We start from the raw sequence: 18,024 nt of genomic DNA on the forward strand, positions 1-18,024 counted from the left end.
CCGAATTATTTTCCCTACACATCACTCATTTGAGTGTCACCTACATCTCATTTCAGGATTCGGTATTTACCGAATCGGTAAAATTACCGATTCGGTAATTTTACCGATTCGGTAAATTACCGAATCCTGAAATGTTCCCCCTACATAGCAAAAGCCTAAATACCGGTCGGTAACGGTATATTTACCGAAAATCGGCCGTTACCGACCGGTATTAGGCTACCTACATATGGCCCTAAATGAGGTTTTGTTTAAACCTTCCAGCAACTACAGAGATACAGCTCCGAGGTCACAGCTGCAAATTTGCCACTGTTCTTCGCACGGAGAGAAAAATTCCTTTGCTTATCTTGAATCAACAGAATCTAACAGAGCAAGAGCTAAATCAAGAGCTGGTTCTGTTTTCTACATTATAAAGTGTTAAGCTAATTCTAATACAGGTTATATTCTTGTTATGCACATTTAACATTTTTCCAAGTTAAAATCACCTTTTCATAGTAAGAACAAAATCTAACTAAACACATTTAAATCAAGCTATGAATTAATTGTGCAATGTTTTACATGAATTGCTAAATGGAAAGCGTCTGACCAAGCATGTGAATTTCAAAGCCTAATGTTTCACTTTGCAGCACAAAATGCCTGTGTGTCACTTTTTAAATGCAGTTTCAGTTCCGAAGCCCTGCAGTTTTCATTTAGTGAAGCTAGATTTTAAAGCACATGTTTAGGCTCTTTCAATTACATAGCACCCTGCCCTGCTGGGTTGCCAAGGGCCGTCCTCAGTGGTGACTTGTAAGTAATAAATGGGGAGTTCAGGGCTTTACAAGTATTTTTACCTGCCATGTCACATGACCATGAACTGCACGCACAGGCCCTGCTATGGCACGCCTGAGACATGGTTAGGGTGCTGCTTACGTGGGTGACACAATCAGTGCTGCGGGCCCACTAGTCACATTTAATTTACAGGCCCTGGGCACCTCTAGTGTACGTTACTTGGGTACGATCCAATTTCTTCAATTGCTTCTGCACAGGTGCTGCAGATAGAGGACTGATTCCTTTGTATTTCAACATGAGTACTCATCATGAAATCATAAGTACATTCCCTTCATTGTTTCATGATTTAGGAAATCTTAAGACTATGAAATTGAAATTGCTTATTTATGAATATGTCCGACCTGTTGCTGAGAGACACAGACAAATTGCTTTCCACTTACAGGAAGCTGTTTTAAAATAACTTGAATTGTTACTTCGGCATTACATTCTTGAGCGTTCTACTGGTTCTACACCATGGGTATCTCTCATAGTGGTAGTGCCTAAATACGACGGTGAAGGACCTGTACGCATACGTGTTGATATGCATCAGGCAACTGAAAGAGAAAGACATCCAGGCCCATATATTGCTGACATGATAACAGTTTAACGTGCAAAAGTGTTCTCTTACCTTGATTCAAATAAAGGTTATCATCAGTTGGAACTCGAAGAAAATTGCAGGTACATTACAACCTTTTCTACACATGTTGGTCTATTTCGATGCAAAAGACTCAGTTTTGGGATGTCGTCGGCTGCAGAACGTTTTCAAGACGTCATTCGATGTATCATACAGCCTGTTGTAAATGCATTCAATTATAGCGATGACATATTGGTTTTCAGAACTACACAGAAGGAGCATGATAATGCTCTCATACAAGTATGCTTTTTACTTACTGATGCAGGTTTGACATTAAACGCAGACAATTTTGACTTCCATAAAAAGAAGCTAAAGTTCTTTCGCCATATCTTTGACACCTGATCCTGCCAAAGCACAAGCACTGTCAAATGCTGATTCCCCTCAAGATGTTTCTGTGCTACGTTCATTTCTTGACATGCCCTATTACTGTTCACGATACATACAAGACTTTGTGACTCGAAGTGCTCCATTATGAGAGTTGACAAATATAAATGTTTAATATTGGTGGTCACACGAATGCGAGAAAAGTTCTGAGAAAATCAAACAAGCCATTGAAAATGCTTCTGAAATGGCCGACCTTAATCCAACGTGTTATAAAGGTTGTTGTTGATGCTAGCCCTATTGGGTTAGGCGCCATTCTTGCACAGTATAGTGTACAGGTAAATGCACGAAGGCACATTGTGGCATATCCCAGCAGATGTGTCCTAAACCGAGCGTGCTTATTTACAACCTGAGAAAGAAAGCTTAGCGGTGGTATGGGCTTGTGAATATATTTCCATGTGTCCCTATATGGAATGCCTTTTTCTTTCACGCTGGTAACTGATTATCAAGCTTTACTGACTACCTTTGGGAATCCAAAAGCCAAGATGCCTCTTCGCATTGGAAGATGTGGATTACAATTGCAGGAGTACAACTACGCCATTGTGCATAATCCAGTAAAGGACCAAAATCCAGTGATTTATTTTTTCAGAGTGCCTATACAAGGTCAAGGTACTCCATCGAAGACGGCTGAAGCCTACATCAAATTTATTGTCAAATTGAAAACATCAGCTGCCATATCATTAGCCCAGATCATTACTGCCACAAGTCATTATAGTGACATTCTGAAGTTGAAAGATATAATTACACATCAGTCATAGAACCAACATACTTGACCTTTCACCAACAATAGTGAATATCAAAAATACAAACATGTCAAAGATGGTCTATCACTAACTATAGAAGGAGGCATGTAGCAGGGTCGAGAATGCAAATTCCAGAGTGTCTGCAACAAAGAATGATTGAAATAGTTCACGAAGGGCATCGTGGTATTGTTGCCATAAAGAGAATTCTTCGAGATAGAGTTTGGTTCCCAGAACCATATCAGTAATGCCACTAAAGGAGCGAACTACCAGATGAGCATCCTAAGGAAAATAGAACACTTCCGCCCCAGGATGACTTTGAATCTGCGGTCCAAGCCCTAGTCACCCCCAGGCTTGATTATGGAAGTGCTACGCTCAGTGGCCTGCCCAGATACCATCTGGCCCCTTTGCGGGCCTCTCTTAACGCTGCAGCTGGACTCTTCACCGGAAGAAAAAGAAACAAACATCTCCCCTGATCCGAAATCCCTAAACTGGCTCTGTTATGAAGCACAAATTCAACTAAACATCCCATGCATAAATCATAAAGCCCTACATTTCAATGCTCCCAGGTATTTGGCATAAAAGCTGAAATTATGTGGCGGATGTAGATCATCTCGAAGTACCACCTTTCTGCTGCTGAAACCACAGATTTTCCACAAAAAGAAAACATGGAATAAAGCCTTTTCGGGCATCGCACTGGAAACTTGGAATTCTTTGCCGAAGGAAATCCATCTGATTCCTTCTATCTCTTCCTTCAAAATTGAAGAGAAAACATTTCTGATGGACAAATGGTTGGCCTTAAATCAAAATCAGACCCTGTATCGATTGATCTTACCTTATATATTTTCATTTGCTGATCATGACTACTTTGCTACTGATCTCCTAGGGAGGTCCTGTCCCTCAATTTGATATTCTTCTATAATTGTATTTATATTGTATCTGCGTTTTATTGCTGTCTCTTTCCTATCTTTTCACTCCTCCCCTCTCTAAAGCAATCTGATACCCTCACGGGTCATGTTTGCGCTATATAACATTTTATAACTAAATACTTCGCTGAGAGAGTTGAAAAGGAACTCAAGGCCTGTCATCTATGCAACTGACTTTACACAAATGTGACAAGATATGTTGAACATGTCAGAACTCCCTAAGCATGCCTGAGAGAATAGCCATCGATTTCTTTGTTCCACTCGATAGCGGACATCATTTGCAAGTAATTGTGGATGAATACTCCCGCTTCCCACTCAAAGAACATCTTTCATCCATAACACATGAACAGGTCTGAACAGGTCATTGAGAGACTGGATAACATCTTTGTGACATGGGTCATTCCAGCCATTGTGATGTCTGATAATGGACCACCCTTTAACAGTCGAGAATTTAAGGATTTTCTGCAGCATCTGAACATAAAGCATTGAAAGAGTTGGTTTTAATGCGATGATTAATTTGATAACTTACATGACCCGGTTATTTAGTCCAATGAAGGAGTTAGGCGGGTTGGGGTACAACCACTAACCCTGTGTTAGCCAATGGGGCAACTAACTTTATGCACAGCAAAATGACAATTTTGAAGTGTTACTATTAAAATATAAAAAATACATCTTACTTCAAAAAAATACAGCTCCATTCCTTAGGGCTCTATAGGCCTTCCTTAGGTGACACTTATATATAGTGTTAAGGGATAGGCTGGCTTTGCCTTTGGAGTGAATAGGAAAGTCAAACTCATAGTGAAAGCGCTTTCATGGCAGTCTCCAGTGGCAGGCTGGGAGCCATTTTGTACCTTGTCACACACAGGGTAGCACAATCAGTACTGCAGCCCTGATTGGACACTCTGCCTTGCATGCCCTGGGTACTATATACTAGGCATTTATAAATATGTGATTCCTTGCCAATTGGGGGTATCCAGTTCAACATTCAGTTTGTAAACGGGTCAGAACACTGGCACTGGGGTCTATTTAGCAGGCTTCATTGCACTCTCAAATTTGAAAAATCAGCAGCATCAGTCCAAAAATGTTGCAGTGAAATTGCAAAAAGAGGCATTTGCTTTCAGACACTTGCTGCAAGTAATGGCAACAGCGATGTAGTAACTGAATGTAAGGGACAGGCAGTGAACAGACCCCTGGGTGCAAGCGATGGGGACATGAGAGAGGTATGGGTGCAAGAGATGTGGACACGAGAGAGGCGCTAGACAGATTTCATGGGCACCTCTGATGGTCCCTTGTACACTGCTGTGACTACCCCTAGCAGACCTAGCGTCACTCCAGCTTCTGAAGCACATAGGACACACGTCTTGTACACAGCATCTAACAAATAATTAACTACTGTAAAGCCACAGATATAAAGAGTCCAGTTCTCACACTTTTGTGCTAAGTATTTGTTGTGCTCACAGGGACAATAATTGAGACACATACTCAAGGATAAATCCAAGACTAATTTATAGAAATAAACACCAATTTTTATGTAATATTTTGGACCAAGAAATTTGTTCTATAGTAAGTACTTTTTAGGATATGAATTTTCAAAGTTTGCAAAAAGAATTACTTTTGTGCGCAAATATGCACCATTGTAGTCAATGGGAAGAAACAAAAAAAAGCACCTACAATCATACAGTTAGATTTGAAGGTTCACCTTCTGTATTTAAGTAAGTAGCAAGGTCTGGCCCAATGTTTAACTAGCAGATTCTCTAGAGCGTCCCAATTCCGTTGGGAGGAGGGTGCTGAGTTCATTGGTAGCTGGTGCTCTAAGAAGAAGGGACAAAGGAAAAGGACAGGTGTAAACCTGTCAACCCAGTTGAAACCTGGGCGGAAATGTTTTACAAAATAACAATGTCTCAGCAGGGAATTATTAAGTAAGACAAGTAAAGAAAACAATTAAATGTTGCCGAGAAGGTAATGAGGGAGACCACAAAGGTTTGGAGAGTAAAATAGGGTCTATTTTAGAATGAAAGTATTTATATCAGCACTACATTGCATTATATGCAAACGTAACCTAATAGTACAATGTGCACATATGTGCTCGTGAGAAACGTGAACGGCGCAAGTGACACGTGACAAAAAGGTGAGGTAACAGCGGGACGGAGCACAGAAACAATTTGATAAATGGTCACGGAAACAATCAATAAGCAATTGACAAAAAGATTTCATCTGTTTAAGGACATCACAATAGCGCCCAAAATTGCGCTGGATGGTCGACGGCGTTTCAACCTGAACGATTCCATGTCATCTTCAGGACCAGCTTACATGGATTACAAGAGTGCTGTATAGGGGGTGAAACAAGAGGAAAGATAAGACCCAGTAGGTACCTATAGATGGCAAGAAGGAGAAAAAGGAAGAACATGGAGAGCTACCTTTCGAAGTAGCAAGGTACCCGCATGAAGCAGAGCCAATTGATTCAATGGGAGAGCTTCTTAGGACGGTCTAGGGGAAGGGAAAAAGAAGGTCATGAAATTAGGGAGGGCAAGGGGGCATGAAAGGTAAAGGAAATCTAGAAAAAAATGCACCTGAAAGCTTACTGCCTATAATTAGAAATGTCCTCATGGAGCAAGAGGCTTTTATTTGAAAGTGAGACCAGAGGTCATAAATCAACGTCTTACGGGGGATGGGACATTCACGGGAAGAACCCGAGCTTGAATGTGGGTAAACGAGAATCCGTGTACCAGCTGGGGAGGGAAAGTAGAAGTGAGGGCGTAAGTAATGGAGAGTCTACATCGGTGTATAGGACTGGGCAATGTGGCAGGGTGTCAGATACTAGGAGGAGGTTACCTGATTAGTGGGGGATCCAGGAAGGTGACTGCGAGATTGCAGGATCGACGATGGAAGTAAGCTAAATTAATCTGGGGTCGGAAAACCAGCGAGCGTCTGGTGCCAAACGGTGAGTAAATCCAGCCGTGTGCCGTGGAAAAGGGGGGGAGTGAGCGAGCGTCCTTATGGTGTGGTCGCAGTGGGAGCTAGGGGACGGGGTCAAGGTGGCGAAAAGACTAGGCCGGCCCGGTCGGGCAGGGGAAAGCAAATGGTACCCCCAGGGGGAATGAAAGAGTAAAAAGAATGAGAAAGAGAGCATAGAAGGCATATCTTCTAAGTGGACAGAGCATATTTGAGAAAACTAATCATGTTAACAGTATCTATACAAAGTCCTAAATAAGGATGTGAAATAAAACTGAAAAATCTAACATTTGTGCACCGAATCCAGTAACCATAGGAAGCATATTTACAATTATGGTAGGAGTAAGGTCATAAATGGCAGTATACATTTGTCATTGTGGTATTGGCCACAGCGTGAGCAAGTACCCGAGCGAGTAACAAGGTCTAAACATATATACATAAATATCAGAGTCACAAACGTAGTATAAATTAACGGTTTACATCTGTAGTGCTATGGAAGGAAAACAATCACATGTAAGGATAAGAGACATACATACAAGTTTACAAGAGTCATGTACAGTATGTGCAGCGGTCATACACAGAATGAACCATGGTCATGACACACGAGGTAACATCTGAATTATGTTAAGCTGAGGGGCAAGCGATATGTTGTGAGGATAAACTAATGGGCATCAATGGTGGTGTTCCATTTATCTAAAGTGTTTAAACCGTTATTAACAGAGTCGTAGCGTGCAATCCAATGGCATTAGCTTTTTTTAAAATGTAGTTATAGGTTGTCGCCCCTTATGGGCAAGGTAGGTTGGTCGATGACTTGCCAAACCAAATCAGTTTCTGAATGTTTTTTCTCCATATAGTGTGTTACCAGGGGGGCAGTCTCGATCTTGCATTTGATGCGACTCTTGTATTGTATTATGTGCTGTTTGACCATTTTTGTAGTTTGACCAATGTATAACAGGTCACAGGGGCAACGGATGGCATAGATGGCATTGGTGGTATGACAATTGGACAATTGCCTAAGTTGGTATGTGCAGTTATAAACCGTGAATTCCTTGGTGTTGGTGGTGAGTGCGCAGACTGCACAGTTTTGACACTTGTAATGTCCAAGTATGGGTGGTAAACCGCAGAAAGAGGTAATGGGCATGGTGTTTTTATTGCTGTCAGGCCAAGCAACTGCCCTGACAAGTTGGTCAGATAGGTTGTTACCCCTTTTGTTGGAGAATAATGGTGGTTCCTGAAAAATTGGATGTGTGTGAAGTACTGCCCAGTTCTTTTGAAATATTTTGCTGACTTTGTTGCTGGATGGGCAGTCGGTGGAGACAAAGGGAATGCATGTGTTGGCACGTTTGGTGCTAGGTGATAAGAGGAGGTCCCTGTGGGGGAGACAGGTAGTAGCCAATAGGCTACCTACCTTTACGGTGTCCACACCCTCTAAGTGACCACTTCTTGTGGGAATGGGCACTACCCTCACCCTAACTGGCAAATTTTCTCCCAAACCAAGATGGAGGGAAATGAAAAGTTGGGTCCACATTTTCTGCCCCACCTTTGGGGTGGTGCTGGCTGAATGGAGAACAACCTTCTAATTTACCTAATTTTTTCACCTGTTCTCCCACCAAATGTGGAGCAGGAAAGGGGGTTTGATATCTTCCACTAGCTGGAGCTGCCTGGGACGCATTTCAAAGGCACCATCGACTGTGGAGCTTCCCGCCTTGGAAGGCCATTCTATCCTGGGGGAGGTTTAAAGCAACTACGCCCAGCGCAGGCTTTGTTCCTAGCCTCTAAAGAGCACTGGCCTTCACCCCATGAGGTCAGAAACATGTCTGGTGGTGGCCGGCTGGCTAAGACTAGTCAGACACAACACCACTGCTTGGTAGGTTTTCAGACAACCCTCTAAAGGGTCTCCTGGGTAGATTTTGTATTAAATTCGGCACTGGCATCAGTGAGTATTTATTAAGACAAGGCACCATACATCTTGAGGTACAGTGAAGCCATCATGGAGCTAGTAAACTCATAATGACAAGTATCCAGCCCATGTATTCTCCATGGCTTCCCAGCGCACTTACATTATCCTAGAATGGACTTGATATTGTAGGGTCATATCCAGTCATGCAGATATGTCCACACATGGAATATAGGGCACCCTGCCTTAGGGCTATAAGGCTTTCAGTAAGGGTGACTTCCCTAACCCTCATGTAGTGTGTGGGGTATGGCACACAGGGATGTGTGCCATGTTGAATGTTCAGTTCTCCCTGCACCAAGACATACAGCCTGCAATGGCAGTGTGCATGGTCTTGGTGAGAGGTCTGTGGGGTGGCACAATTTGTGCTGCAGCCCTAGTGAACCCTCTTTGGTTCCAATGCCCTAGGTGCCAGGGGTACCATTTACTAGGGACTTATAGGGGTTGCTGTAGTTGTTCCAATTGTGGTACAGTTTTAGGGAAGGAACACTGGTACTAGGAGCCTGAATTAAGGGACCCAGTATACATACCTCTGTCGAAATTGCATCGAAAACCAGGCAAAAAGTGGGAGTTACTGCAACAAGAACCCAGTTTCTTTCAGTAGCAAAATAGCAAATTATATGACATGGCACCTCACGCTTAGTGTCACTAAATAAAAGCGCAACACAAACCCTGACTCTGATATCATCTCTGAAATGACAAAATAAGGCCTGTAATTTGCAGTTAGAGGAAATAATTTAGCTTGGTCGCTCAGAATTTTGGATACAGCACCCGTTAGCATAAAGGCAATCAATTTACTGATCAGGACCACTTTACACTGAGATTCGCAAATCTATGTTAGTGGACTGCCATGGGCCCAGAGTTTAAAAGAATAACTCAATCCTATTGGATGAGGGACCTATTTTGTGTTATCCATATCTGGAAATTGTCTGTAAATCTGATTGACTGGCTGCAACAAGAGAAACATGGTGCAGCTGTCATTATAGGAATCAGTCACTTGCTCCCCAAGTCCTGAACATACAAAAAGAAGTGGGTAGACCCTGACCCCCAGGCCATGTTGGGGGCCCCAATATGTTCTCCTTGAAAGAACTATCTTTTTTACAGGTATATTTTGTTGTGAAATTTGCAGACCCCACTACAGGAATAGCACTCTTCAGCATGACTCCCACGGCATGCAAACGTGCAGCAGAATTCATAGTTCTTTTTTGGACCTTCTGCAGTTTTGTGAATCCCATGGAAGGTTGGGCAAGGGGCCAGCACCCAGCAAGAGTTTGCAAATGCTTGACTAGAGTTCACAAACCTCAGAAACATTTTTAAAGAGCCCCAGAAATTCACTGAAAAAGAAATAGTTTAAAGTGAAAACATGATTTGCTTTTGGTTATAAGATCTCAATATTTGTTAAAAAAAATTAGAGGTTTACTCTTAGACTATCGAGGACGGGCTACCTTGTGTCACGATGGTGGAGGACTTAACGTTTGCCATCCTAACAGGCAGTAGTTCATCCTATATAGAGATGACAGTTGACCGGCAGTCAGCTCTGTGTGTTGAAAGAACCACCATCACAGCGGTTCCCGTCACCATACAAAATGTTTCTTAGCCGCCGCCCTAACGGCTGTTCCTTTGCTGTACAAAAGGTTTCTTAGCCAGCTGTTGTTAGTTTTGATGTCCATCCACCACACATATAATATTGTTTTTCAAACACAAACTCCAGCTCTAGTTATTGAATAAACTAGTGGTGTCCGTGCGGACCGGTCGTGGCAACCGTTGCAGTGAGAAGCGTAGAGGTGCGGCGTGCGGTGCCCTCAAGTCACGGTGCAGGCAACGGCCCTGAGACGGTTATCCAGCAGCGTCGGTGAGACCAGGGCTGCAGTGCAGAGTGAGGCGGTGCTCGTGGGGGTGCTGACAGGTCATGGTGCAAAACACAGTGCCGGTTGATGGGAGCTGGTGTCGGTCGACCCAGACTGCGGTGTGGGACAGGGCAGTGCATCGTGTAACTTACCAACGGTGCCCCCAAACCACGGTGCGGTCACGGGTGTCGCGGGCAGTGACATCGGTAAGACCAAAGTGGCAGAGTGAAGCAAGGCGGTCAATAGTACGGTGCCCACAGGTCGCAGTGCAAGCAGCGGCTCGGTGGCGGCAGCGGTAGTCATCGGCGGTGACACCAGGGTGGTGGTGCAAAGTGCGGCTGTGCCCTCTGCAGTGCCTTCAGGACACTGAGTTCGCAGCGGTGTCAGTGATGTTGTCAGCTGCATTCCCCTCTGTGGCAACTGTTCCAGAGGCGGTACCCAGAGGTAAGTAAAGTCTTTGCTGTCCATGAGACTTCGTGAACAGGAGGCAGGCTCTATTTCAATCCCTTGGAGATACTCAGCAACAAGTAAAGAAAGTTCAGTCCAGTCCTTTCACTGCCCAAGGCAGAAACAGCAACTACAGGCCAACCCAACAAAGCAACAACACAACAACGGGGTAATACTCCTCCTAGCAGTTCTCCCAGCTCATCTTCTTGGCAGGTTCCTTGATCCAAGCGAGTTCTAAAGTTCTGGGCCCCAATATTTGTACTGCATTTCTCTTTGTTCTCTTGGGCAGAGAGTGTCTGTGCTTAGTCCAAACCAGTTCCGTCCTCTTTGTTCCAGCTTCCCAGCAGGAGGTGGAAACAGCATTGTCCAAGGCAGACCAGGCCCATTCAGGTGCAAGGAAATCACCTCCCACTACTGTAAATGCGGCCCAGGTGTATTCAGCACAGCCCTGACTCATCCAGGAAAGGCAGAACACACCTCGATTTCACCCCCACCCCAACCAGTGTCTGTCTGAAGAGAATGCACACCCCCAGGTCCCTGTCACTCCAAAGCCGGACAGTCAGTCCACAATCCATCAGAGGCATGCAGGATGGCTAAGCAAGCAAATACCCACTTTCTAAAAGTGGTATTTTCAAACACAGAACATAAAAATCATCTTCACTAAAAGATGCATTTCTACATTCTCAGTTCAGGCATACTAAACTCCATTTCTTATATTGTCCCAATGGGAAGATATACTTGTAAAATGTTGCACAGTATTCCCCATTCTGTCCTATGGGACAGATAGCCTTTTTACAGTAAAAACTGATTTACACTGTAGTTCACTAGCAGGACATGTCACACACACCAGTACATGTGCTACCTTTCAAATACACTGCACCCTGCTCATGGGGTACCTTGGACCTACCTTAGAGGTGACTTATATATAATAATAAGACGGATGGTTAGGGCTTGACAAGTGGGTGTACTTGCCAAGTTGACATGGCAGTAAAAACTGCGTGCAGACAGTGTAGTGGCAGGTCTGAGAACCCTTTGTAAGACTTCTCGTGTGGATGGCACAATCAGTGCAGCAGGCCCACTAGCTGCATTTGATTTACAGGCCCTGGCCCTCTGAGTGCACTTTAAGAGGGACTTAGCAGTAAATCATATATGGCAATCATAGAAACACCAATCCATAATACAATTTACAATAGGAGCACTTGTACTTTAACACTGAACAGCAGTGAGACAGAGACACTAAGCCATCAAAACCGGGAGGTCAGAAAGTAAAAAAAACTGGGGAAACATGACAAAAGATGTCAGGTCTAACAACCCCCACCCTCAAACACCCTGGGATTTCTTTCTGATCCAGGGTGTGGGGTTCTATATATGTGTGTGTCCATGTTTTTTTTGTCATGTTCTTTTCCATTGTCCCTCCCAACCAGGCTAAAGTGAGAAAGTGGTGCATACCTACTGAATGATACAACAGAAGCTGTCTCATTGCATCTTTTGATTTTCTTTCTGTTTTTTCTGATGATGTGCAGCATTAGAAAAGCCTATATGTTTAAAAGGTGAGAATTATTGACTTTGCCAGTGTGTGTTTAAAATGGTTGTAAACGTCCTGTTCCTTGTGTCGCTCTGGTCAGAGCCTCAGATCTCTGGAGTTACACTAAATGGAAGATGCTCAGATTACCTGTCCAGGTCCTATCCTAGGGTCTCTGATAGTATAAAGGACTCCCTTGCAGCAGATGCTAATGTTTCCGACTATTATTGTGATGCTCCGTGTTGCATGGTCCATTTACTGGAAAAGGCTCCATCTTGTATTATTTGTTAGGCTATGTGATAATAGGAAGCATTCCCTAGATAAGAAGGGAGGACTCTTGTCATTATGGATTTAACATTGTAGTGTGTCGTGGGGAGAGGGTCTGACTCACTGAACAGGATCCTTCTCTGGTGTCTTGGTTACTCTTTGAGTCTACACTCTTCGATAGAAGGGGCTCACAGAAGGATCGTCTGCCCTTACTCTGCTGATTGCATCTTTACATTGAAAGTGTAACAGCAAGTAACAGCGGCCTGTTTCAGCAAGCTGAGACACCTGCGGAAATTTCCACATCTGTTGCCAGAAGACTCCCACCGGGTCATATTCCATGCCATGGTGACATCTAGGCTGGACTATGCCAATGGCCTACACCTGGGTCTGCCAGCGTATCTAATAAAAAAACTACAGATGATACAGAACGCGGCTGCAAGATTGAGTAGAAGCGTTTCATTTTGTCACCATATCTCTCCGCACATTAAAGAGTTGCTACGGCTACCGGTGAAAAAAAGAATAGAATGCAAAGCCCTTACGCTAGCTTTTTGGGAAGTTCATGGGAGGTGTCCCAGATATCTGAACGTGTATGTCTCTACAGACAGAATCGTACTCTGAGGTCCAACTCCCAAAATTTGCTTTGTGATCCGCGAGTTAAGAAAGCCCGACTCGGCGGCAGATCACTTACAGTAGGGGCGTCCAAGCTCTGGAATTCTTTGCCCAACAGCATACGTTTGATTAAGTCTGGATCACTATTTAGGAAAACTTTAAAAACATGACTTTTCAGTTCAGTATAAATTGTTCTCTGGACCCGACATGACTTTGCCTGGCCACTCGCTGCTGACTGCCTCTATAGCGCCGAGACACCTCTGCTGGAGGTAACTATTCGCGCTCTACAAATAGCTTTATTATTAAAGTGTAATCTAGAATTTCTTCAGCGCACTTGTCTATATGGATAGTTAAAAGTCTTATTAAATGGCAATATATTTTTCTGATGGGCTTTGCATTTCAGCTTATTCAGTGTTTCTTTATCTTAATCCAACAGGTGAAACAAATGCAGTGATAAAAGAGGTAAAGGCATTAAACATCACTTGTGTAGGAAGTGATGTAAAAACAGTATGCCTCGAAATCTCTTCCCTTGAAGGCTAATGACTCACCAAAGTCTACAGCAGAAATCTCACTCTGCCCAACGAGGTCTGAACTTGGCTCTTAGGCATCAGCTGATAAACATTGAAGACATGACGCACTGACATACTAAAGCAAGTCTGTTGAGGTGCTCATTACGAAGGAAGAGCCAACCTGGTTCCAGAAAGAGCACGCAGCAGAGAAGTCGTATGGATATCTAGAATGTGACAAAACATTTATTAGACAGAGAAAGAGTAACTGCAACATCAGAAATTTCATACTGGAGAAAAAGCATATCGATAGACTGACTGTGGAAACGCGTTCTTTGCAATGAAAGACCTAATGCAGCATCAGAATGTCCACATAGAGGTGGAACCATATAAATGTACAGAATGTAATAAAGTGTTCAGATGGAAGACAAATCTAAAGGAGCATCAACAAATCCACACTGGGGAGAGACCATATCAATTCACAGAATGTAATAAAGTGTTCCGAAGGAAGAAGATTCTAAAGCAACATCAAAAAGTCCACACTGGAGAGAGATCATATCAATGTACAGAATGTGACAAGGCATTTATAAGAAATGAAGTTCTGAAGCGACATCAGAAAATCCACACTGGAGAGAGGCCATTTAACTGCACTGAATGTGAGAAGGCATTTATAACAAAAGGAGAGCTGAAGCAACATCAGATAATCCACACTGGAGAGAGACCATTTAACTGCACTGAATGTGAAAAGACATTTATTAGAAAGCCACATCTAATGCAGCATCAGAAATTCCACACCAGGCAGAAACCCTATGAATGTAGAGAATGTGACAAGGCATTTAAAGCAAAAGGTGAGCTGAAGCATCATCAGAAAACCCACACTAGAGAGAGACCATATCAATGTACAGAATGTGACAAGGCATATATAACAAATGGAGCTCTGAAGCAACATCAACAAGTCCACACTGGAGAGAGACCATATCAATGTACAGAATGTGACAAGGCATTTATAACAAATGGAAAGCTAAAACGACATCAGAAAATCCACACTGGTGAGAGACCATATCAATGTACAGATTGTGACAAGGCATTTATTGCCAGTGAAGCCCTAATGCAACATCAGAAAGTCCACACTGGGGAGAGAGCATATGAATGCACTGAATGTGACAAAGCATTTGTTACAAATGGAAATCTAAAACAACATCAGAAAATCCACATTGGGGAGAGACCGTATAAATGTACAGAGTGTGAAAAAGCATTTATTACAAGTGGGTCCCTAATGGAACATCAGAAAGTCCACACTGGGGAGAGACCGTATGAATGCACTGAATGTGACAAAGCATTTATAACAAATTCAAAGCTAAAACGACATCAGAAAATCCACACTGGGGAGAAACCATATCAATGTACAGAGTGCGACAAAGCATTTATAACAAATGGAATGCTAAAACAACATCAGAAAATCCACACTGGGGAGAAACCACATCAATGTACAGAATGCGACAGATCATTTATTACAAGTAGAACCCTGATGCAACATCAGAAAGTCCACACTGGGGAGAAACCATATCAATGTACAGAGTGTGACAAAGCATTTATAACAAATGGAATTCTAAAACAACATCAGAAAATCCACACTGGGGAGAAACCACATCAATGTACAGAATGCGACAAATCATTTATTACCAGTAAAACCCTAATGCAACATCAGAGAGCCCACACTGGGGAGAGACCGTATGAATGCACTGAATGTGACAAAGCATTTAAAACAAAGGGAGAGCTAAAACAACATCAGATAATCCACACTGGGGAGAAACCATATCAATGTACAGAGTGTGACAAATCATTTATTACAAATGGAAAGCTGAAGCAACATCAGAAAATCCACACTGGAGAGAGACCATTCAACTGCACTGAATGTGAGAAGGCATTTACTGGAAAGTCATATCTAATGCAACATCAAAAAGTCCACACCGGGCAGAAACCCTATGAATGTAAACAATGTGACAAAGCATTTATACCAAAGGGAGAGCTGAAGCAACATCAGAAAAAACACACTAGTGGGAGACCATATCAATGTACAGAATGTGACAAGGCGTTTATAACAAATGGTGCACTGAATCAACATCGGATAATCCCCACGGGGAGAAACTTTATTAATGTACAGAATGTCAAAATGGATTTATTACTCAGCAAAATTTAATACGACATTGGAAAGTTCACACAGGAGAGAAACCATGTCAATGTATTGAAAGTGGCAATGCATTCATAAGAAGTGGAGAGCTAACACAACCTCAAAAGTCCACACTGAAGACTACACTGAATGTTGCAAGCCAATCATTAGAAAGGGAGTGTTAAAACAATATCCAAAAGTCCCCATTGGGAAAAATCTGAATGAATGTACAGAATGTGACAGTGTTCTTAATGAAGCAACAGCATGAGTGTACAGAATGTGACAAGGCATTTATTGGATGGGCACAGCACATCCAAAGTACCATCAGAAAGTTCACACATGAGAGATACCATGTCAGTGCACGTACCCTGACAAGGCATTTTTTTTTTTAAACTATCACTATATCAGAAAGTTCACATGGAAAAGAAATGGTATTTATTAGAAAGGCACAGCTAATGTACCATCAAAGTCCAGACAGGGAGGAAAGTTATGACACGAAGAATGCATATCATAACAAATGGGTCCAGGTATTTGTCAAAAAAGAAAGACCTAACACAACATCAAAAAGTCCAACCTGGGGAGAAACCATATAAATGTACTGAATGTGATAATTCATTTATTGGCAGGGTACAGCTTCTATAAAAACAGTAAATCACCACAGAGGAGAAAGTAACGATGGTGGAGAATGCATATCACTGCACTCAATGTGGCAAGGCATCCTTTACAAAGGCAAAGCTAATGCAACATCATAAAGTCTAGTGGGACACCTGTCCTCCACACAGGAGCCACACCATAGGAATATATTGAATGTGACAAGCAATCATTGCAAAGGGACTATTAATGCACATCTTCAAATCCACACTGGGAAGTAACTAAAGCAATAAAGGTGACCAGGTGCTGATCCGATAGTCCATAACGGCAGAAACAACTTTTTCTTACACAGTGTTTTATCACAGGGGAATTCTAACGTGTCAACATGCATTCCAGTGAGAAACTGTATCTCTCTTCAGGCTGCCAAGACATTCATTACAAAGGAATAGCTAATGCTTGATCAGAAATTATACACTGGGGAGAAACCATTTGAATATTATTAACATGAAGAGCATTTCCTTCAAGCGCTCCCTGATAAGGCATCAAAAAGTCCACCTGGGTGTAAGATGTGCTGATTGTGAAATCTTTCATTTGAAACAGTCATCAGTTGCTACAACAATAAATCCACACCTGCACACAGATACAGTGGATGAAATACCTGAACAAAATGTGGAACAAAGGAACAGAAATAGTGGCAGTCATCGCAGGTGCCGAAGGATTGGTCAAGAAAAGGTCCCAGGGCAACTTGCCAGTCGCTCACAGAGGTGACAATATGTAAACTCCAGTGAGCATCAAACTGCCTCATAATTCAACTGTTACAGACATTAATAGCTAGATTTCTTTCCCTGTTCCCAGCCGACTCTGGTATAAGGACTATTTGGCCACCTAGTGATAAAATGTTGCTCTGCCTATTTACTCAGTTATGGGAGATGTGTTTTGCAAGGGATTCTAGGGCTCGTATCCAAGTTTTGGGGACATTTGTGATAATACAATTCAGAGTTGGTTACATAGGATCTTATGTTCATGCTGTTTATCGTTGATGTTTTGTTTCTTTCATTAACAATACTGCCCGGGAGAGGACAGGTGGAGTTTGAGGGTCAGTTGGAAGTCAGATGCTACTGTCCTTAGGGGTTTGCAGCCCCTGAAGTGTGTGTGCATCAGGTTTATGGTTTTATGTGGGACAGGAGCTGGCACCATTTGTACAGACATTGCACGACAGTTTGCTGGCCAACCTGTGAATAAGAGACCTCTACTTACAGCAGTGATTACAATTTCCCATCTCACATGTAGGCAGCAATTGTATTCTTTCTACTTCTGTACAGTGTCATTTTTTAACATGCTGATCTGTAATTAAATGAACCACTGATCAAAGTACCAATTGCAATCCTGGATGTTTGAACACTGTAAACTTTCACATACCGTACTATGTATATGGTTATTTACTTTTCTAAAGCGTTCTAATGTCTTTAACTTAGGATTTATGTTTAGAGGCCATGCAAAGGGACAAGCGATGTCAGAAATGTGTACCCCACCCATTCGTCTCATAAAATGTGAGTACCTGGTCGGTAGATTAGATTGTTTTATAATGCGCAAAATGACCCAAAAGAATCAGAGCACTGTACATAGGAAACATTGTTTTGGTTTCATATGTATGCGTAATACAACTTTTAACCC

At 42.6% G+C, this 18,024-nt stretch overlaps 1 protein-coding gene across 1 annotated transcript in view; it reads left to right on the top strand.

Moving 5' to 3' along the window:
- LOC146822344 (uncharacterized) overlaps positions 1-17,724 on the top strand; it is a 100,467-nt gene extending 82,743 nt beyond the window's left edge. Inside the window, exon 2 of the mRNA XM_085613423.1 lies at positions 13,520-17,724. Coding sequence (XP_085469549.1) covers positions 13,930-15,789 — 1,860 coding nt within the window. The 5' untranslated portion in view covers positions 13,520-13,929 and the 3' untranslated portion in view covers positions 15,790-17,724. The remainder of the gene's footprint in view (positions 1-13,519) is intronic.
- Positions 17,725-18,024: the final 300 nt, after the last annotated feature.

The sequence above is a fragment of the Triturus cristatus genome, chromosome 6, assembly GCF_964204655.1.
Source record: "Triturus cristatus chromosome 6, aTriCri1.1, whole genome shotgun sequence".
Taxonomy (NCBI): domain Eukaryota; kingdom Metazoa; phylum Chordata; class Amphibia; order Caudata; family Salamandridae; genus Triturus; species Triturus cristatus.